The sequence below is a fragment of the Numenius arquata genome, unplaced genomic scaffold (genome assembly GCF_964106895.1).
Source record: "Numenius arquata unplaced genomic scaffold, bNumArq3.hap1.1 HAP1_SCAFFOLD_1338, whole genome shotgun sequence".
Taxonomy (NCBI): Eukaryota; Metazoa; Chordata; class Aves; order Charadriiformes; family Scolopacidae; genus Numenius; species Numenius arquata.
In genome coordinates, this window is record NW_027415447.1 from 1 (window position 1) to 21,718 (window position 21,718).

At 55.4% G+C, this 21,718-nt stretch overlaps 1 protein-coding gene across 1 annotated transcript; it reads left to right on the forward strand.

Moving 5' to 3' along the window:
* The first annotated feature begins 9,950 nt into the window (after positions 1-9,950).
* ARHGAP35 (Rho GTPase activating protein 35) lies at positions 9,951-21,276 on the forward strand. Its single transcript, XM_074167704.1, has 6 exons — positions 9,951-13,685; positions 18,050-18,194; positions 19,464-19,541; positions 19,877-20,008; positions 20,403-20,508; positions 20,673-21,276. Exons 1-6 carry the CDS (start codon positions 9,990-9,992, stop codon positions 21,031-21,033), a joined length of 4,518 nt encoding a protein of 1,505 aa, XP_074023805.1. The 5' UTR covers positions 9,951-9,989; the 3' UTR covers positions 21,034-21,276.
* Positions 21,277-21,718: the final 442 nt, after the last annotated feature.

Genomic DNA, 21,718 nt, shown 5'->3' on the forward strand with positions numbered 1-21,718 from the left:
CCTACGGCAGGCCGCGCATGCGCGCTCCCGAGTCCCGGCTCCAGCGCTCGCCGCGCATGCGCCCCCCCCTGCCCCGCGCGCGCCCCCTTCCCCCCCCCCGCCCCTGTGCGCGCGGGAGGAGGCGGAGGCGGAGGAGGAGGCGGAGGCGGAGGGGGAGGCGGAGGCGGAGGGGGAGGAGGAGGAGGAGGAGGAGGAGGAGGAGGAGGAGGGGGGGGAGGAAGGTGCCGCCGCCGCCGCCATTACAGGCCGAGCCCGCCCCGGCGGCCCCGCCGCCGCCGCCCCGCCCGCCGCCCTCACGCCGCCGCCCCGAGGGGCGACATGGCGCCGCCGCCCGCCGCCCCCCGGCCCGGCCCGCCGCCACGGTAAGGAGCGGTCCCGGGTGAGGGGGGGGTCCCCGGGCCGGGAACAATGGGGCCGCCCCACCCCCGCCGGCCCACGGCCCCAGTGGGGGCGGCCTGAGGGGAGTGGGGCCTCGGCGAGGGGAGGGGGAACTCATCCCGGGCATGGGGGGCCTCCCCTTGAGGGGTCCGCGGGGGGAGGCGCCCCCCCGTGAGGGGAGGGGTACGGGGAGGGGAGACCCCCTCCTCCCTATCCTCAAGGGGAGACCCTCTGGGCAGGGGAGGCACCCCCCCCTTTTAGAGGAGGTGTCCTGGGAGGGAGACCCCCTTTAGGAGAGAGGAGACACCCCCTCACCCCCCTCAATGGGAGGGGTCCTGGGAGGGGAGACCCCCCTCCCCTTAATGGGAGGGGAGAGTCCCCCCCTCTTGAGGGGAGGAGGGAGGGGAGACACTCCCCCCCCCTTATGGGCAAGGTGACCCTCCCCCCAGGCTGAGGGAGCCCTGAGGGAAGGGGAGACCCCTTAAGAGGGGGTCTTGCCCCCCAAAATTAGGGGGGAGGAGGGGAGACTTCCCCCCTGAAAGGATCAGTGACCCTCCAGCAGCGTCCCCTCGGGGGGGGTGGGGCTGCAGACACCCCCCACCCCCTTAAGAGCTTGAGGGGCTTCTCCCGCCAGCCCTAAGGACCCCCGTTATGAGGGAGGGGGGCTGCTTCCCCACTTTGGGGGCGTGCAATCGCCTTGTTCCCCCACTTGGGGGGGGGAGGCAGACATCAGCCCTTCCCCGACTTGTGCCCCTGTGAAGGATCCCATGGAGAGGCCGGGGTTTGGGGGGGCCCCCCCACAGGGGGACGAGCCCGAGTCCTCCTCCTCAGAAGAAAAAGGGATGGGGAGGGTGTCCCCCCACAGTGCGCCTGCAGTCTGTTTTTTGGGATGTGCACCTTCTTTGGGGTGTCCCCCCCACTCTTCTTGGGGGGGAGCATCTCCAACATCCGCCTTTTTAGGGGGAAACCCCCCTCCCCCCCCCATTTCACCCATTTTTCCAGCCTGTTTCCGAAATCTTCCTCTGCCAACCTACGTTCCTCCGCCTTTTCCAGAGGCAGCAGTGACACACCACCCCCCACCACCACCCCCCCCCGCCAAATGGGGGTCGGGGTCCCCCCAGTGCCACCCGTAGCAAAGCCGTGGATGCGCCGATACCCACCGGCAATTAAAAAAGCGCCTTTTTTTATTCGGTAATAAATTGACGGCGCCGGCTGCAGGCCAGGGAAACGGTTAAGGCGTTTGCCGGGAGATTAAGCTTCGTACAATGATTCTTTATATTTGGGGTTTTTAACGGAAATGGGGTCTTTGATTTCTCGATAGTGATTTTTGGTTGGTATTTTTTTCTTTTTTTTTTTTTTTCCCTTTTTTTTTTTTTTTCCTCCAGGAGCTGCCGTATCCGCACGAGCCGCCGGTAATTGGCGTTTAAATCCGCAGAGATAAAGACGGGCCTGACGCGCGCTTGGGCCGGCTGGTGATGTAATTTTTAATGGCCTGAATTCATTGATTTCTGCTCTCCCCCGCCAACCGGGGCCAGATTTGAGAAATGGCTTGATTTTAAAACTAAAAATCTCCAAAAGGTGCTGCGCCGCGGAGGGTACCTGCTCCCGTGCTGGGGCTCCCGCCGCTCTCCTTATTCCTTCCCTCTTCGAGGAAGCTTAATTAGGGTAACACACTTCGTCAGGCTTTTGGTGGCAATTAGGAAAACAGATTGAAATTATTTTTTTTCTTATTTTTTTCTTTTATGTTTAAAATCCCCCCCGCTTCCTCCATCCACATTCCTGGGTATTTCGAGGCAGCATCGCTCGCCTCCAAGCTTCGGGGAGCTTCAGTTTTCACTTTGCCACCTTAAAAACAAAACAAAAAATTTTAAAAAGGGCTGTTGTGGTTCTGAGCTGTGGTGTTAAAACGTCCGATTTTAGGACTTTTCTTGCTCGGGTATCTCCTCGTCCCGGCTCCGAGGACAGGATTCAGGGAGCGGTGTCTTTGCTGGAGCGCGGTGCCAACAGCGTCTCCCAGAGAGTCTTTATTTTAAAAATAAATTTTAAAGTCTCTATGTTTTTCTTTCCCTGCTGGCCCAGCCAGCCTCGGTTCCCTCACGGTGTCTCCCCAGCCGCCTCTGCTCACCGAGGGTGGTTTTTGCCCCGTTCTCGCAGCATCGCCTGTCTCAAGGCATCAGAAAATGCTGATTATTTTGCAGAGGTTTGGGCTTTACCTGGCTCCGGGGTGGTTTTGGGGATATCGGTGTGGAAGCTTGTCCTCTTCAGAGTGGCGTGACCCAACTGTGAGCATCTCCTAGAGCTCCGTGGTTTCATGTGGGACTTAACCCGGGTAATTTTCTGCCAAAAGACTCTTTCTGTTGAAAGATGCCCAATAAGATAAAAGCCTAAATCCATCCCTTCCCGCCTTCAAACTCCAGTGAAACCAGGAGGATCAGAGGGTTGGTGTGTGCCGAGGTTCATGCCCGCGGCTGTCCAACAGCCATGGGGGGATGGTGACCCTCGTTTTGGGGTGAATTGACTTAATTCAGGTGGGTGAGGGACGGGGCGGTGAGATCTGCTCGTTTCTCTGAAGGAAACCAGATTTATGGTGATTGCAGTTGGGAATTGGGTGTGTAAAAGTGATTTTTATAGTGACGTGAGGTTGCGGTGTGGCTGCTGCGGGAGGTGATGTGTGTGTTTGTGCTGGGTTCAAAGCCTAATTAGTCATCTTCTAGCCATGGACAGCTTAATTGGTGTGCACCAGCCCTTGGCTAGGCGGGCTGGGGCTCAACAGTTGGTCTTTGCTCCTTCGCTGAGGGATCTCGACAACTTTGACATCCTTTGGCCTCGTCTTTGCTGACTCATTTGGATGTTGCCCCAGTTTATTTTCCTTGAGTGTGAGTTTTGAGTTTGTTGGCCGGCGGGGCAGGTTGATTAATGCTCTGGTATCTTCTCGGCAAGGTGGCCGGTGGTGGAGCTGTTGACCATCTAGGTTGGGTGGGATGGTCAGCTCCATCCCCGCTGCAGAGATGCTTCTGGTTGGGTTTTGCTCTGGTTGGGTTGAATGTTTCTGGGTCTGTTGGTGGCAACACACCAGGGAAGGACTCCTGTTGGCCTATAAATATAGATATATATAAACATATGCACATGTACATTGATGGCAGTCAATGGCTCAATGTCCAAATGGAGATCAGCAATGAGTGGTGTCCCTCAGGGGCCTACACAGGGACCAGTACTGTTCAATACCTTCATCAATGACCTAGACGGTGGGATTGCAGATGATACGAAGCTGGGTGGTGCCCGTGGTACCCTCAAGGGAAGTCGCTGCCATCCAGAGGCACCTGGAGACCGTGGCCAATGGGAACCTCATGAGGTTCAACAAGGCCGAGCGCAAGGTCCTGCAGCTGGGTGAGGGCAACCCCCATCCTGATACAGGCTGGAGAAGGGAGGGAAGGAGGGACGGAGCGAAGGAGGGATGGATGGACGGATGGATGGAGAGCAGCCCTGCAGAGAAGGACTTGGGGACACTGGTGGGTGGCACATGGGACCTGAGCCGGCAACGTGCGCTGGCAGCCCAGGAAGCCGAGCGTCTCCTGGGCTGCAGGTCGAGGGAGGGGATTCTCCCCTTCTGCTGCGCTGAGACCCCCCTGCGTCCAGCTGTGGGGTCCCTGGCACAAGTCAGTCAGGGACCTGCTCGAGCGGGTCCGGAGCAGGCCCCGGGGATGGTCCGAGAGCTGGAGCAGCTCTGGTGCGGAGAGGCTGAGGGAGCTGGGGCTGGTCAGCCTGGAGAGGAGACGGAGACCTCGCTGCAGCCGTTCAGTACCTGAAGGGGTGTAGGAAAGACGGAGAGAGACCTTGAGCAGGGGCTGCGGGGACAGGACAAGGGGCGACAGCTTTGAACTGCCAGAGGGTGGGTTCGGTTGGACACGAGGAAGCAATTCTTTGCTGTGAGGGTGGTGAGAGCCTGGCCCAGGTTGCCCAGAGAAGCTGTGGCTGCCCCATCCCTGGAGGGGTTCAAGGCCAGGTTGGATGGGACTTTGAGCAACCTGGTCTGGTGGGAGGTGTCCCTGCCCAGGGCAGGGGGTGGCACTGGGTGGGCTTTGCAGGTCCCTTCAACCCAAACTATTGTATGGTTCTCTCTCTGTACGTACACACATAGACGTGTACATATAGATATAGGTGTGTCAGTGTAACCCTGCAGCCTGAGCCCCTGTAAAGCTGTTGGCAGAGCCAGCAGCTCAACCCACCGCCACCTTACTACCAACCCGCCTCAAATCTGGTTTCTGCCAGATTTTCCCCTTCTGCTGGGAATGCCACTGGAGGAGCCGGCCTTGGCCAGGGAAGGGAGCTGCGGCCATGCCGGGGTGTCAGCTCGTTTGCTAAACCCCCTTCGTTAGGGGAGAAGCTCCCCCTTTTGCAGGCTCTGTGCTTTGGCTGGGGCAGTGGACGAGCTCCTTCCTACCTGTCTGGGTCTGTCTCCGCTGCCAGCACACCCCAAAATACCCCAAAACAAGCCCCCTAAGAGGTTTTTGCCCGTTGCCTCACTGGCGGTGAGAGCCGCGCGAGGGGAGGATGTGACCCCAGACGATGAATATTCCCCAGTGCTGTGTATCCCTTTCCCCATCCCGACAGCCCTTGACCTTTGCCTTTTGTCTCAGGGTTAGTGAATTGTTCTTAAAGCCCTTTACGAGTTGACGGAAGCAGCGGCATCGCCACGCGCTGAGGCCGTGTTGAAGGCAGCATTGGGGCAACTTTTAAATAGCTCGATGAGAAAAAATGACGCTAAAGATGAAGGTTTTGCTCTGTTGTTTTAATGTAGATAACTGCTCAGGTTATTTATCTTACAATGGGTAAACAGTGGTTTATTGGAACGGGGTTGTAGCCCCAAGGTGTGTTTATTTTTGCTTAAGGTTATCCCAGACTCGGATGCGCTTTGCTGTGATGCAGATGCTCCTGGATGCCACCTTGTTGCTGAAAACCCTTTGCCTCCCCAGCTTGAGATGCTGTTTAACCACGTATTTATGTCCTCCCCGTCTTTTATTTTAGTCAGAGAGATGTGATGACCCCGCTTGGCTCCTGGCCACGTATTTGCACCCTTTTAAGCTGTCAGATTATTTTGTGGCGCTTTGATGCCTCTGGGTTTGCTGAAATGCTGGAGAGGAGCGTGGCTGGCTCAGGACTACCTGAATTGGCCACCGTGGTGGGATTGCGCCGCCCGCCTTCCCCAGAGAAAGGGACGCCAGACCCAGTCCTCCCATTTTTAAGCTTCATGGTTGGTCATTTTGGGGTTCTTTTTTAATGCTTTGAGCAAGTTCAGCTTTGCCACGTGTGGAGGACAGAGTGACCGCAGGTTTGGTGTCAGTGGCACCAAGTGGTTTGACCGGCAGCGGGTGCAGAGCTGGGGGAACAGCAGCATCTCTGGGGGACCCCCCCACTGGGCATTTTTTTGGGTTAGTACACCCAGAAAAACGATGCACTGGAGGTGCCCTGTGTCCCCCACAAGGCGCTGCGGGGCTGCCGGTTCTGTCCGTCTCTGCCGCTGCGTAGTCCAGCTGCTAATTCAGAGCTTGAAACGGTTATACTAACTTAAAAATGCAAATGTCAGAGAGGTTCTGGGTGCAGGACCGTGGCGGGCTGCGGTCCAGCTCCGCAAATACAGTGTGGGCGAGGACGGAGCTGCGTCTCCTTAAATTCTGGATTTAATTTCCCCCGATTTCCCGATGGGAATGTCCGTTCTGCCGTTAGTTTAGTCCGTGGCTTCACGCTGTGCAGAGCACCTGGTGACCCAGCTGCCTGTGGCAGCGGTTTGTGGAGAAGAGGATCCCATGGACCTGGGGAGAGCTGTAACACGCAGGTCGTCCCCCTTAAATGAAAAAGCTGTGCCAAAAACTGGCCGTGCTGCCGGTGGATCCTGCCCTTGGGGGTTTTTCAAGTGGAAAACTGGAGTTTCTTTTCGCAGCACCTGCCGGGGCCTTGGTGACCCTGGTGAGCACCGCAAAGAGCATGAAAAAAGCTTTGTCTCCGCTTTAATAGCGTTTGGGAAGCTGCTTAATTGAAGGTACTATTAATTCTGGGGCTATTGCGACACAGGCAGGCAGTGGGGTCTGGCTTGGGAAGCCCAGGCTTATCGGCAGCCAGGATTGCGTGAGCTGTTGTCGCTGGTGGCTCTGGTCGTACCCAGGTTTCAGGTATCTAGGGGTGGAAAATACCTTCTCTTTTTAATTTTTTAATTTTTTTTTTTAATTTTTTTTTTTTCCCCTTGTCTTTGGGTCTCCTGCCAACTTCTTAAGAGGAAACAAGAGCTAAATTCCCCCCCGACTTTGCTAGGAATTAACAGAGCGGGTCCCTTCTTCCTGGTCCTCCCAGCTGGACTTTGTGTCGTAAATGAGTAACTCCTGACTCAGGGATTTAGGGCAGAAAACGAAAGCCAGTGCTGTTTGACACCGGTTTTCCCCTTTCCCGCACCCCAAGTGGAGGAGAAAGGACGTTGCTTCGTTAGGCTGAGCTGGACGGGGAGCCAGGGACGTGCAAACGTGAGTGTGGGGGCACCCAAAAGCCTTCAGCAGGGTGGGTGTGACGCTTCCTGCGGCTCCTGGATCTCAATCTGAGGGTGGGTTTTTGTCCCGACGCCGGACTGCTGGAGCAGAAAAGCAGAGTGGAAACAGGCAGGATCCCGTGTGCCCAGCCGGAACGGATCCCAGTGCTGCCCCAAAGCCTGCTCTTGCGCTGCTGTGCTTCCGAAACCCTGCATCTTTCTTTTCTTTTTAGGTAATTAATACCTAATTTTAAAGGTATGAAGCTGATCTGCAGGAGGAAGCCGGGGAAATGACTCTCGGGAGTTGTGTAGGATGCGCGGTGATTTTTTTTGAACTCTTGTCCACATCTAATTTCTATAATCGTGGTGTTGGAACCCCACTGGCGATGTGCTGGGATGTCCCAGTCTGTTGCTTTTTGCCAGCATAGGAGACGCTGGTGTGAGCGAACGTGAGCGGGACAAAGGCGACGGTCCGAAGCCGAAGGAATTGTCTCCGCTGGAATTCGCTTTTTGCTCCCAAAATCTGTGGAAATGCTTTTGCAGCCGCGCGCACTGCAGGTTTTGCCAACAGAAGAGAAAAAGGCAGCTTCTGCACCACACAAAGAGAACAGAAAACCTGAATTTCACCAAAGTCGTCAGAAATCCGTCAGATGAGTGTCACCCAGCCTAGCGACGTCCTGCAATTTGTTAATAAATTGTCTGCTTTGCACCAAGGAGGGAAACGGTGGAGGATCCTCCGCGCCGGCCCTTCCTCCCTGTTGCCGGGTGCTTGGTGCGTCGCTGCCTTCACTCCTCGCGGATTTGGTCCTGGAAACCAGTGGCTCCGCAGCTCCAGGGTGGTTTTATTTTTTTGCAGAAAATCGGGAAAGTGGTTTTCTGTCCGCGTGCCGGCTGGGCACGGCCGGGGAGACGCTGCGCCGTGCTGTGTGACCAAGAGCGGCCCATCTGCCGCACGAGATTAAGCGTTTTGGACCCAGATGGTTAAAAGCTTAAATCGATCTTTGCAAAGATCCCAACGACCCATTTTGGAGACTTTCCGCTACTGAGACACGGTGAGAAAATTGAGAACCCGGTGGGAGTCCCTGCGTCCTGGTGCCGATCACACAAACCAGTTAACACCGTGCCGGGGGTAAGCTGGGAAACGCTGGTGTCTCACCTGGATCTGGGCTTGTCCTCCAAAACGGGGAGAAACGGCAAGGATTGAGGAAGAACACGGGAGGAAGAGTGGTGTTGCCGGCATAGCAGCGGCAGAAGCCGTGCAAGCGGCCCTGAGCCCCAGCCAGCCTCCCGGGGAGTAACTGCGTTCCTTCAAATTGAGCGATGAGTAATTATTTGAAGTAATTAAAGGTTTGACAGCAGCTCGGCAGCATAGTTTACATTGCACTGGTGCTGCGGCTGTTACGCCCTTTTACCTGCAAGAGTCTCACCTCGAGGGGTGACACGCGGCCGATAAGGGACATTCCCGCGGGAAATAACGTGTCTGTGGAAGAGCCAAGAGCTTGCAGGCCTAAAATGCCCAAACTCCTCGCGTTTAAGCACAAACACCCACTACTTCTTCGCGGCCTTCGGATCGCATAACCCGGTCACTCGGCTGATGTGGGTGACCTTGTGGAGGGATGAAACGAGGGGGATTTTTGAGATCAAATGAATGCGCGGGTAGGTTTTTGAAAGCAAAGCGCCCGACAGCGTGGCAGGTTCGCAGCAGCCTTTGTCTGTCGTGTGATTCAGGCCAACTGGGGAACTGGTAGAACTGCACCATCCAGACATCAAAGCGGAGGAGATGTTGTGGAAGGCCGTGATCCTTCGGTTGTTCCGACGACCCACAGTGTCATCCGCACGCGAGTTAATTTTGATTTTTGCCTTAAGCTGAAAACTCTTCTGCTGTTGAATTGTAAAGCGAACAATCTCAGCTGCCGTGTTTCATAGAATCGTGAAGGTTTTGTGTTGATGGGACCTCAAAGATCATCCAGTCCAGTTTTCCTGCCATGGGCAGGGACATCTTTCACTAGATCAATTTGTTCCAGGCCCCATCCATAGAGTCGTAGAAGGGTTTGGGTTGGAAGGGACCTTCAAAGACCACCCATTCCACACCCCTGCCTTGGGTAGGGACACCTCCCACCAGAACAGGTTGCTCCAAGCCCCGTCCAACCTGGCCTTGAACCCCTCCAGGGATGGGGCAGCCACAGCTTCTCTGGGCAACCTGGGCCAGGCTTCTCTGGGCAACCTCTGGCCAACCATCGCCACCCCCATAGTTTCAGGAGCAGTAATTAGGATCATCTCTCCCTCAAGCACTGCTCCCTTTGGGAGGACTTCCTCGTGTCGGTTGACGTGCGGGGCACATTGGGCACCTCTTCAAGGCTTTATTTGCATCTCTGTGCCTTTCTTGCTTTTTTAAGCTGTTTTGATCCTATTAGACTCCCTTCTGTCCATGGGGAGGGAAGGGGTAATCCTCCCGGTGGAAGCGGTACCGGGTGTTAAGCCGGAGCAATGCTTGATCTTCAGTCAAAAGGCAAAGAAAAGATGGGACGGTTTGTTTCACCCGCTCTTTTCAGCGTAGAATGAAGGGAGCCCTCTCCCGCTGGATCTGCTGTGGGTCCCCCCACCTCTTCCCTCTGCTGCTGACACCTTTTTCTTGCTCCCTGCCCGGCGGTGGGGCAGACCCTGATCTTGATCTGCTGTGGCGACGCAGTGTCAGTTTGTGGTTTGCGCCCACAAGCCGCTTGCCACGATGGTGGGAAGCTGTATCCGCTCGGCTGGATGTTGCGTCAGGTGCCTCTTCGCTGCTGCCGGTATCTCCCCGGCACTGGCACTGGCGTATAAAATGGTTTGGGCAGAATTGGGTTTGTTTGGGGTTTCCTGAGCTGCAATGCTGATGGTTGTTTCTCTTTCTCCTAGGGGGAGGCGTCGGCCCTCTGACAACAGGGACCAGCAAGAACTGAAGCGCTGCTGGTACGTAAAGGATGGGAACGATGACCTTCATCACCCTGGCGCCCTACCTGGCTTGAGAACCGTCCCCCCGCCTTCCACCAAGCTCCCGGTGGGTGCCGGCAACACTAATCCTCTTGGAAGCGGTTGACTGGGACAGGATGTGCGGACGATGATGATGGCAAGGAAGCAAGATGTTCGCATTCCCACCTATAACATTAGCGTGGTGGGGTTGTCTGGGACGGAGAAGGAGAAGGGTCAGTGTGGCATTGGGAAGTCCTGCCTTTGCAACCGGTTTGTACGGCCCAGTGCAGATGAGTTCCACTTGGACCACACTTCGGTTCTCAGCACCAGTGACTTTGGGGGGAGGGTGGTCAATAATGATCACTTCCTCTACTGGGGGGAGGTCTTGCGTTCCCTGGAGGACTGCGTCGAATGTAAAATGCATGTTGTGGAGCAGACGGAGTTTATCGACGACCAGACCTTTCAGCCCCACCGCAGCACGGCCCTGCAGCCCTACATCAAGAGGGCTGCCGCGACCAAACTGGCGTCGGCTGAAAAGCTCATGTACTTTTGCACTGATCAGCTTGGGCTGGAACAGGACTTTGAACAGAAACAGATGCCGGATGGGAAGCTGCTGGTGGATGGCTTTCTCCTCTGCATTGATGTTAGCAGGGGTATGAACAGGAACTTTGATGATCAGCTCAAATTTGTTTCAAATCTTTACAATCAACTAGCGAAAACGAAAAAGCCCATCGTGGTGGTCCTGACAAAGTGTGATGAAGGTGTGGAGCGGTACATTAGGGATGCACATACTTTTGCCTTAAGCAAAAAGAACCTCCAGGTCGTGGAGACGTCGGCTCGATCCAATGTGAACATTGACTTGGCTTTCAGCACTTTGGTGCAGCTGATTGATAAAAGCCGGGGAAAAACTAAAATCATCCCCTACTTTGAAGCTTTGAAACAGCAAAGTCAACAGATCGCTGCTGCTAAAGACAAGTACGAGTGGCTGGTCAGCCGCATCGTCAAAAACCACAACGAGACGTGGTCGAACGTGAACCGCAAGATGCAGTCCTCTCCGGAGTACCAGGATTACGTCTACCTGGAAGGAACGCAGAAAGCCAAAAAGCTGTTTCTGCAGCACGTCCACCGCCTCAAGCAGGAGCACATAGAGCGCCGGCGGAAGATGTATCTCGCCATGCTTCCTCAGGCATTTGAAGCCCTCATCCCAGACCTGGACGAAATAGATCACCTGAGCTGCGTGAAAGTGCAGAAGCTCTTGGAGACGAAGCCGGACTTTCTGAAATGGTTTATTGTCCTGGAAGAGACGCCCTGGGATGCCACGAGCCACATCGACAACATGGAGAACGAACACATTCCCTTTGACCTGATGGAGACCCAGCCCGCCGAGCAGCTTTACGAAGCTCATTTAGAAAAGCTGAGGAATGAGAGGAAAAGGGCAGAAATGAGAAGAGCTTTCAAAGAAAACCTGGAGACTTCCCCATTCATCACGCCCGGGAAGCCCTGGGAGGAAGCACGCAGTTTCATTATGAACGAGGACTTTTACATGTGGCTGGAGGAGTCTATCTATATGGATATCTACAGCAAGCACCAAAAACAGATTATAGAAAAGGCGAAGGAGGAGTTTCAGGAGCTCCTCTTGGAGTACTCGGAGCTGTTTTACGAACTGGAGCTCGATGCTAAACCCAGCAAGGAGAAAATGGGTGTCATTCAGGATGTCTTGGGTGAAGAGCAAAGGTTCAGAGCTCTTCACAAGCTGCAGGCTGAGCGGGACGCCCTGATCTTGAAGCACATCCACTTTGTGTACCACCCGACGAAGGAAACGTGTCCCAGCTGCCCGGTTTGCGTAGACTCTAAAATCGAGCACCTGATCAGCTCCCGATTCATCAGGCCCTCTGAGCGCAACCAGAAGAACTTGCTTTCAGACTCCAATATCGACAGGATCAATCTAGTGATCCTCGGCAAAGACGGCTTGGCGCGCGAGCTGGCCAACGAGATCCGGGCCCTCTGCACCAACGATGACAAGTACGTGATCGAAGGTAAGATGTACGAGCTGTCCCTGAGGCCGATTGAGGGCAACGTCCGGCTCCCCGTTAACTCCTTCCAGACACCCACCTTTCAGCCTCACGGTTGTCTCTGCCTTTACAACTCAAAGGAGTCGCTGTCCTACGTGGTGGAAAGCATCGAAAAGAGCAGAGAGTCGACCATCGGCAGGAGGGATAATAACTTGGTTCACCTTCCTCTGACGCTTATCCTCGTTAACAAGAGGGGGGACACCAGTGGTGAGACACTACACAGCTTGATACAGCAAGGCCAGCAGATCGCCAGCAAGCTGCAGTGCGTCTTTCTGGACCCTGGGTCTGCTGGCATCGGGTACGGCCGTAACATCAACGAGAAGCAGATCAGCCAGGTTTTGAAGGGGCTGCTGGACTCAAAACGCAACTTAAACCTCGTCAGCTCGACCTCCAGCATCAAAGACCTGGCGGACGTCGACCTTCGGATCGTCATGTGCTTGATGTGTGGAGATCCCTTCAACGCGGACGACATCCTCCTACCCATCCTGCAGTCCCAGACGTACAGACCTTCTCAGTGCAGCAGCAGCAGCTCCGTCCTCCTCGAGTTGTCCATCGGGCCGCACAAGAGGCGCGTGGAGCTCTCCCTCCTCTCCTACCATTCCTCCTTCAGCATTCGGAAAAGCCGGCTCGTCCACGGGTACATTGTCTTCTACTCGGCGAAACGCAAGGCGTCCCTGGCCATGCTACGTGCCTTTCTCTGCGAAGTGCAGGATATCATCCCCATACAGGTCGTGGCCCTCACAGACGGCTCCATTGACATCCTGGACAATGACTTGAGCAGAGAGCAGCTCACCGAGGGCGAGGAGATTGCCCAGGAGATCGATGGCAAGTTCACCACGATACCTTGTAGCCAGCCACAGCATAAGCTGGAGATTTTCCACTCGTTTTTTAAAGACGTGGTGGAGAAAAAAAACATCATCGAAGCCACCCACATGTACGACAACGTGGCCGAAGCCTGCAGCACAACAGAGGAGGTCTTCAACTCACCTCGAGCGGGCTCCCCGCTCTGCAACTCCAACCTGCAGGACTCGGAGGAGGATGTCGAGCCCCCCACCTACAGCCCCTTCAGAGAGGACACCTCCATGCCCGCCCTGCCCAAAGACCACTCGAAGCTTTCCATGGAGCTGGAGGGGAACGACAGCTTGTCTTTCATTTCTGTCATGAGCACTTTTGAAAGCAAGCTGAACAACAAAGTACCTCCTCCGGTGAAACCAAAGCCCCCTGTACATTTTGACATTACGAAGGGGGACCTGTCGTATTTGGAGCAGGGGCATCGGGACGGGCAGAGGAAGTCCATGTCTTCTAGTAGCTGGTTGCCTACTGACTGCTTCGATCCTTCCGATTATGCCGAGCCGATGGACGCTGTCGTCAAACCCAGAAACGAAGAGGAGAACATCTACTCCGTGCCTCACGACAGCACCCAGGGCAAGATCATCACCATCCGAAACATCAACAAAACCCAGTCGAATGGCAGCGGCAACGGCTCGGACAGCGAGATGGACACCAGCTCCCTGGAGCGGGGGCGCAAGGTGTCGGTCGTGAGCAAGCCCGTGCTCTATCGGACGCGCTGCACCAGGTTGGGCAGGTTCGCCAGCTACCGAACCAGCTTCAGCGTGGGGAGTGACGACGAGCTGGGACCCATTCGAAAGAAGGAGGAGGAGCAGAGCTCCCAGGGGTATAAAGGCGATAACGCTGCCATCCCCTACGAAACGGCCGACGGGGAAGATCCGAGGAGGAGGAACATCCTGCGCAGCCTGAGGAGGACGACAAAGGTAAGCCTGGTGCTTTCTGCCCTTCAGTGGTGGGGCTCACACGGTGGAGGTTGGGCAGAAGGAATGAGGGTGGAACCTCTTGGCATGTTTTTCATACATTTATTGTTGGATTGAGGAGTAGAGTGCACGCAGCATCTCTTCGTTTTATTTTTTATTCTGCATTAACTCACTGCGTGAACTTGTTGTCCCGCACCAAAATCACCTCCGTCATTTCTACCGTGGGTGCTCAGCTCTGACAGCTTCATCCTTGTGATGAGCTTCTGAGGAAGTTTGTTCTGTGCTCAGAAGTTAGGAGTTTTGAGGTACGGTTAACCGAAATGCGGGTGCTTTGAAACATGGCCTCTATCTGCCTTGTAAATTCTCTTTAACATGGATGGACGCTGTTACCGGCGTAGCATCATTTAAAGAAATGGGGTGAATCACAGAATCAGAATCACAGAATGATACGGGGTTGGAAGGGACCTCTGGAGATCATCCAGTCCAACCCCCTGCAAAAGCAGGTCTACCCAGAACAGGTCACACAGGAACGTGTCCAGGTGGGTTTGGAATGTCTCCAGAGACGGAGACTCCACCACTTCTCTGGGCAGCCTCTTCCAGGGCTCTGCCTCCCCCACAGGAAAGAAGTTCCTCCTCATGTTTAGGTGGAACTTCTCATGTTCAACTTCGTTCCCATTCCCTCTTGTCCTGTCACTGGGCACCACTGAAAAAAAGACTGGCCCCATCTTCTTGACACCCACACTTTAAGTATTTATAAGCATTGATCAGATCTCCCCTCAGTCTTCTCTTCTCCAGACTAAAAAGACCCCCAAGTCCCTCAGCCTTTCCTCATCAGAGAGATGCTCCAGGCCCCTCAGCATCTTTGTAGCCCTCTGCTGTACCCTCCCCAGCAGTTCCCTGTCCTTCTTGAACTGGGGAGCCCAGAACTGGACCCAGTGCTCCGGATGGGGCCTCACCAGGGCAGAGCAGAGGGGGAGGATGACCTCCCTCCACCTCCTGGTCACACTCTTCCTGATGCCCCCCAGGGTGCCGTTGGCCTCCTTGGCCACAAGGGCACATTGTTGGCTCATGGTCATCCTGTTGTCCACCAGGACTCCCAGGTCTTTTTCCTCAGAGCTGCTCTCCAGCAGGTCAGCCCCAACCTGTATTGGTCCAAGCTTGATGTGTCTGACCAGAGAAGATGCTGGTAAGTTGAGGACACATCTAAGTTGTTGTCTGTTCCCACTCTTGGGTGGCTCTTCTGAAGGCTCTTCTCTAGACGTGTCGTGCTGCTGCAGCCTTAGATCCATCTGGATTCGCTGCTGCTCTTTGGCATGATGGTGGATCTGCTCTCTGGAGGGTGGCACTGGTTTTGGATGAGGCCACCGGTTGGAGGTGCCACGTGGTTGAGTCTTTGGACTTCTTGGCCAAGGGTTGATGTGTCAGCCTTCGCCCCATTGAAGGCCAACGGTTGGCCACCAAAACCACACAGCCCTGGGTGTGTGGTGCACACGAACATACACACAAAATACATGGACACGTGCAACACACGCGTACGTGCACACAGATGCAAACTTTATATACATACGGATATATCATACATGAGGCATAGACACAGGCAGTCACACATCATTCACATGTTATATTTAACATGCACACAGACATCACACAGGTGTCATGTACATACATTATACACACATGTACATACACTATACCTATAGATGCACGTATACATGTGCACATTATGCACACAAACACTATGAATACACGCTTATACACGCACATATACATACACCCTTTGCACACACATGTTTATGTACACACATTATATGCATACACTTATTTACATACTTACGTACACACATAAGCATACAGGCACACATGTATGTGCACACATCGTTATATACACACAGGTGTGCTCCCACATTTACATACATGTACATATGTGCACGCACACATATACATATATTTACACATGTGCATGCACACACATTGCACGCAGATACACACATGTAATATAAGCACACATTATACACATGTGTACCTTATACGCATACATATATACACACATGCTATACACGTCTGTACGTATGCACATGGACACATGCACACACACAATATATATGTGCACATACGTGCCCACACCGCACCGTGATACACCTGTCTGTAGGGGCACACCATACATCCCAACGCGGGCACACACACGTGTGGGAGGAAGGGGGGTGGCCGTGGGGACAGCGGTGGCCACCGGACGTCCTGCTCAGAGCCGCCGGCCGCTGCAAAGCCCATCACACTAATTAGAGGCCTCATTAATTTCCACTGGAAACAAAGGGAGAGCCGCCTGCCAGGGTCTGCTGGGCAGGAAGGAGTGACACGAAATCTTCCTCTCCTCAGCGGGAGGATGGAGTCGGGGTTCCAGCTGGTGGATTTGGGTTTATAACTGGCTTTTTTGGGTTTCCAACCCCTGTTTTCAGGTTTTGCTCCCATGGTGTGTTGTAGCAAATCCCCTTTTCCAAGGGGAAGCCAGGGGACGTGGCTGGGCAGCGGATGCCACTTTAATAGCAGTGCTCGGCATTTTAATTGTTCCTCCTTAACTTTTGGGATTTATCTTTGAGTCACGGTTTCATCTTCGTTTTGCCCATGGGAATGGTGTGCGGTGGCAGGTGCCCCTGGGCTGGAGCGTCCTTTGGGTTTCCACCTTTGCTTTGGTGACGTTGTGGGGTTTATGTGCTCATTCCTTGAAGTTCAGCAGCAAAATCCTGGTCATAGAATCATGGAATGGGTTGGGATGGAAGGAACCTTCAAAGATCCATGGGTAGGGACATCTTCAACTAGATGAGATTGCTCCAAGCACTGTCTGTAGAGCCATAGAAGGGTTTGGGTTGAAGGGACCTTCAGAGCCCACCCAGTCCCACCCCCTGCCCTGGGCAGGGACACCTCCCACCAGACCAGGTTGCTCCAAGCCCCGTCCAACCTGGCCTTGAACCCCTCCAGGGATGGGGCAGCCACAGCTTCTCTGGGCACCCTGGGCCAGGGTCTCACCACGCTCATGGTAGAACACGTCTTCCTTATGTCCAACCAAACCCTCCCCTCTGGCATTTTAAAACTGTTGCCCCTTGTTCTGTCACTACAGACCACGGTCAAAGTGTCTCCACATCTCATAAGCACCTTTATATATCAAAACAACACCAGGAGGTCTGTCTCCAGTATGTCCGTGTCTGTCTCGTACTGGGGAGCCCAGCGCTGGACCCAGCAGTCCAGGTGTGTCCTCACCAGCACTGGGCAGAGGAGAAGGATCACCTCCCTCCCTCCGCATGCTGGCAACGCTTTTCTGATGCAGCCCAGGGTGCTGTTGGCCACCTTGGCAGCACCTTGCTGGCTCGTGGTCAACTTGGTGTCTGCCAAGACTTCCAGGTCCTTCACTGCCAAGCTGCTTTCCAGCTGTCCAGGCCCCAGCTATGCTGGTTCCTGGGGTTGTTCCTCCCCAGGGGCAGGACTTTGCTCTTCTCCTTGTTGAACTTCATGAGGTTCCCATCAGGCCTGTCGAGGTCCCTCTGGCTGGCAGCATGACCCTCTGGGGTGTCAGCCACTCCTCCCACTTTGGTGTCAGCTGCAAACTTGCCGAGGAAGCATCTGCCCCATCATCCAGATCATTAATGAAGGTGTTAGACAGGACTGGACCCAGGACTGAGCCCTGGGGTACACCGCTGGCCACTGGCCTCCAGCTAGACTTTACTGGCCACCACCTGGCCGTTCAGCCAGTCTTCAACCCACCTCACTCTGTGCTCATTATCAGCTTCTTCAGGAGAATCTGATGGAGATGGTGTCCTACTGAAGCCCAGGTAGACACTGTCTGCCCTTCTCCCCTCACCTGCCAGGGCAGCTGCTTCATCTGAGATGTTCACCAAGTTGGGTGAACTTCCCCTTGGGTTCTCCCATTTTCTGGTCATTCCCTTCTGCACCTGGAGAGGTTTTTCCAGCTAAAGACTAGCAAAAATGCATATTTTGATGAAAACGGTGCTGCCATTTATTTTTCATCTAAGCCGTGACCTCCAGGAGGCTCCACCGTAGACACTGGCAAGCGACAATGTTTGGGGTGAAATCCGTCAGCTTTGCAAAGCCTTTGGTTGGGTTTAACATCCCATAGCAGGGAAGGGAGCGTTGGGAGAAGTGGTTTCCTCATCCGTAACTGCTGTTTCCGCCTCTCTCTCGAATAAATATGTCATTTGGGATGATAATTCACTTGAATAAATGATAATAGCAGCCCCCTTGAATAAGCATCTTATTCATAATATAATGATAATAATGTATAATACAGCATGTTCTGGACTAAATAATAATGCATTGGGATAAATAACGCCTCAACTCTGCTCTAATCCCTCCCGCAGAAACCAAAGCCCAAACCTCGGCCGTCCATCACGAAGACGACGTGGGAAAGCAACTATTTTGGGGTGCCTTTGACGAACGTAGTGACCGCAGAGAAACCCATCCCCGTCTTCATCGAGCGATGCATCGAGTACATCGAGGCGACAGGTGAGAGCCGGCGGGGGAAGGTCTCTTGTCCCGAGCTGGAGCGCGGCAGCAGCGCCCGGGGAGGTCTCTTCTGCATCGCAAGCTCGGGTGGCCGTGGTTTTTCTGGGAAAGCATAAAATCTTCTCCAGATCCTTTCTTATTACCTGGCAAAAGGAGCGTGCCCGGAGAACCGCCGGCCTCGGGCATTTGCTGTTCCCACCCCGGCCTCAGAGGCAAAAGGCTGAAATAATTCAGGTGATTTTGGCTGCCTCCAGGTGGGATGTGTTTCTGGGGGTCCACCTTCCCTTTTGGGGGTCCCACCTTTCCCTCTGAGCAGTTGATGTTGATGGGGACAGCATGAAGTTTCCAGCCTCCGGCCGCCCTAATTACTCTGAAATAAGCTAATAAGCTCCAGGCTGTTTTTTTCCCTGACGCCTTTTCCCCTGTCAAGCTCTTCAGGTGCCGCGGGGGGAGATGGGGCAGCACAACACGGTGCAGGTGCTTCCCCTTCCTCCAGCGTCTTTTGTTCCTTTGCCAATGGCTGAGCACGAGCCGATGCCGCTGCCGCATCCAAGAAAAAACCCCCAGTGCCACTTCACCCCCCCTGGTCTCCATCCAGAAAATCCCAGTGGCGGTTTCTCTTTGGGGAGACCGGGTTTTGTTTCTTTTTTTTCCCTCCATGCACCAAAAAAAAAAAAAAAAATATTATTATTTGGGCAAAGATGCCTTGCGCAGAAGAGATGTCGGTGTCATCGCCATGTCCTGTAATTTGAATTAATCGTTAACACTTGGAAGTCAGCACAAAGCGAAGCCGGGAGTCAAACGCCACCCTGGGGATAAATCACCTGAAATCGGGGTTGGGGTTTGGAGGAGAAAAAAATAGGCTGGGGGGAAAACGATAAATTGGGGAAAGAAATTCTGCGTGGAGCTGCAGGCGGGTCGGTTCCACTTTGACATTAACTCATCGTAACTCCTCAGGTTTGGAATTAAAAATAAATAAATAAATCGTTGTGGGGTGCTGGGTTTAAAAGGTTAAAAATAATAAACAGGGGAACTCCTCCCCGTCGGGAGGAGATCGGGGGCTGGGATTAAGGTGGGATTTCCTGGAGGAGCGCTATCCCTCCCCCTGCCCCAGACTTTGGGCTGCAAACGAGACATACGGATTTTAATGCTGATAAATGAGGGTTTATAGGGTTTTTTTTTCCCCAATTCCCACCCCCCCCCCCCCCCCACCTCCCCCAGGTTTGTGCCTTCCCCCTTGTGCTGACGGCTGCTCCTTTTCCTCGCCAGGGCTGAGCACCGAAGGCATCTATCGCGTGAGCGGCAACAAGTCGGAGATGGAGAGCCTGCAGCGGCAGTTCGACCAAGGTCACCCCTGCTCCCCCCCATTCCTCCTTTCCCCCCCCCCCAAAACGCCCGCATCCCCTCCACCGCCAAAGTGCTCTTGGGATGGAAACGCAGCCGGACCCGCTAAACCACTGTTGTTTTTATAACCCGGTGGTGGCTGTCCCCGTGCCGTCCCAATGAGCGACGCCGGGCACTGGCGCTTCCCCACCTCCGCGTTTTTCTGGGTGTTTTATCCATTTTTTTGCCCCTCCTTCGCCCCGTGATTCAGGTCTGTGGCTGGAGGTGGTTTTCTGTCCCCTCCCCTTGGTGTCAGGGTGCGACCTGGGGGGGGTAACCCTGAGCCTCTCCCTTTGCAGACCACGGGCTGGACCTGGCAGAGAAGGATTTCACCGTCAACACCGTGGCCGGCGCCATGAAGAGTTTCTTCTCCGAGCTGCCCGAGCCCCTGGTCCCCTACGCCATGCAGGTGGAGCTGGTGGAAGCCCACAGTGAGTACACCCTGGGGGGAGGGGGGGTGCTGACCCTCTTCCCGGCCCATCTCTTTATTAATTAACACCGTACCAGCTCGTTTGCAAGTGCGTCTCGTTAATTCATACCGTAAAAGCCCGTTTGCAGGCACGTCTCCTTATTCATTCGCGCCTCCAGCCTGTTTCTGGCCGGAGATGCTCTGCCCCGGTGTCACCACTGGGCTCCGTCCTGCGTCCGTGAGCAGCGCGGGTTCTTCTCAGGTTTATTTTTGGGAAGACCAATGATCCGCTCGACCTCTTGGCCCCAGAAATCCCTCCCCCCTGTTTCCAAAAGGCAAGGAGGGGTCCCGCGGCAGCGCTCGGCCAGCGTTTCTGTGCCGCAGCAGTCCCCCGACTCCCCTCTCCTTCCTGGCAGAGATCAACGACCGGGAACAGAAGCTCCACGCGCTGAAGGAGGTGCTGAGGAAGTTTCCCAAGGAGAACTACGAGGTCTTCAAATACGTCATCGGGCACTTGAACAAGTATGTGCCAGGGTTCCCAGGACGCGGGGAGGGCTCTGGAGCACCCCCAACCCCTTCCAGTGCTGAGACTGGGGGTCACCTCTGCAGCTGGACGGTGTGGAGGCCATCGGGCTCCCTGATGGCATCTCGCCAGCGTCGTCTTGTCCCCTCTCTCCCCACCGCAGGGTCAGCCACAACCACCGGGTGAACCTGATGACCAGCGAGAACCTCTCCATCTGCTTCTGGCCCACCCTGATGAGACCCGACTTCAGCACGATGGACGCCCTGACGGCCACCCGCACCTACCAGACAATCATCGAACTCTTCATCCAGCAGTGCCCCTTCTTTTTCTACAACCGGCCCATCCTCGAGCCCCCCAGTGCCGCTCCCGGCTCTCCATCCGCTGCCCTGCCCGCTGCCCCGTTTCCCCCCGCGGCGCCGCCCGTGGCTCAGCCCTCGCCACCCCAGACCCCGCCACCTTCACCGCAGTCGCCCGTCCAGCCGCTCCTCCCGGCCCAGCTCCACGCGGAGCAGCACTCGCTGTGAGCTGGGGCCGGGAAAAGGAAAAACGACAAAAAAAAACCCCGACCAACCGGAAAAAAAAAACCCAACAAAACAAACCCACGCGAATCTGGGTCTGGCCTGGGGCGCCCAGCGGAGACGGGGAAGCAACGGCCGGGCTTGTGCTCGCCCTCTCCCACCCCGGCGCAGACTCGGGCACGGCGGGAGCCTGTGGGGGCGGCCGGACTTGGGGGGGCCCCCAGAGGATATTTTTTTTTTTTTCCCCCCGCTTTTTGGTTTGGGCAGGGGGTCACGGAGTGGATCCGGTGCCGGGGGGGGGACGGTGGGGGCTGAGCCGGACCTCCCCTGCCGGGTGCTTGGACGGTTCTCCGGCTGCCCCTGGACTTCTTGGCTCAGCCCCGGTGCCACCGAACCCCCTCGCGTCCCACGGGACCAGGCTGGTGGCTCCACCGGGCGCCGTGAAGCTCATCCCTCGTGGCCACGGGCTCAGCACGGCCCCAGCGTGGCCCAGGGCTCGTCCAACGTGCCGCGGTGCTCGCCCCGCGTGGTCCACTACGGGCGCGTGCTCATCCCATGGGACCTGAGGCTCATCCGGCGTGGCCCGGCACAGCCCCGGGCTGGCTCCGTGCGGGTCAAGACTCATCCGACGTGGTCCAGCTTCGCCCGAGGCTTCTCTGCTGCACCCCGAGGCTCGTCCCGTGGGGTCCGG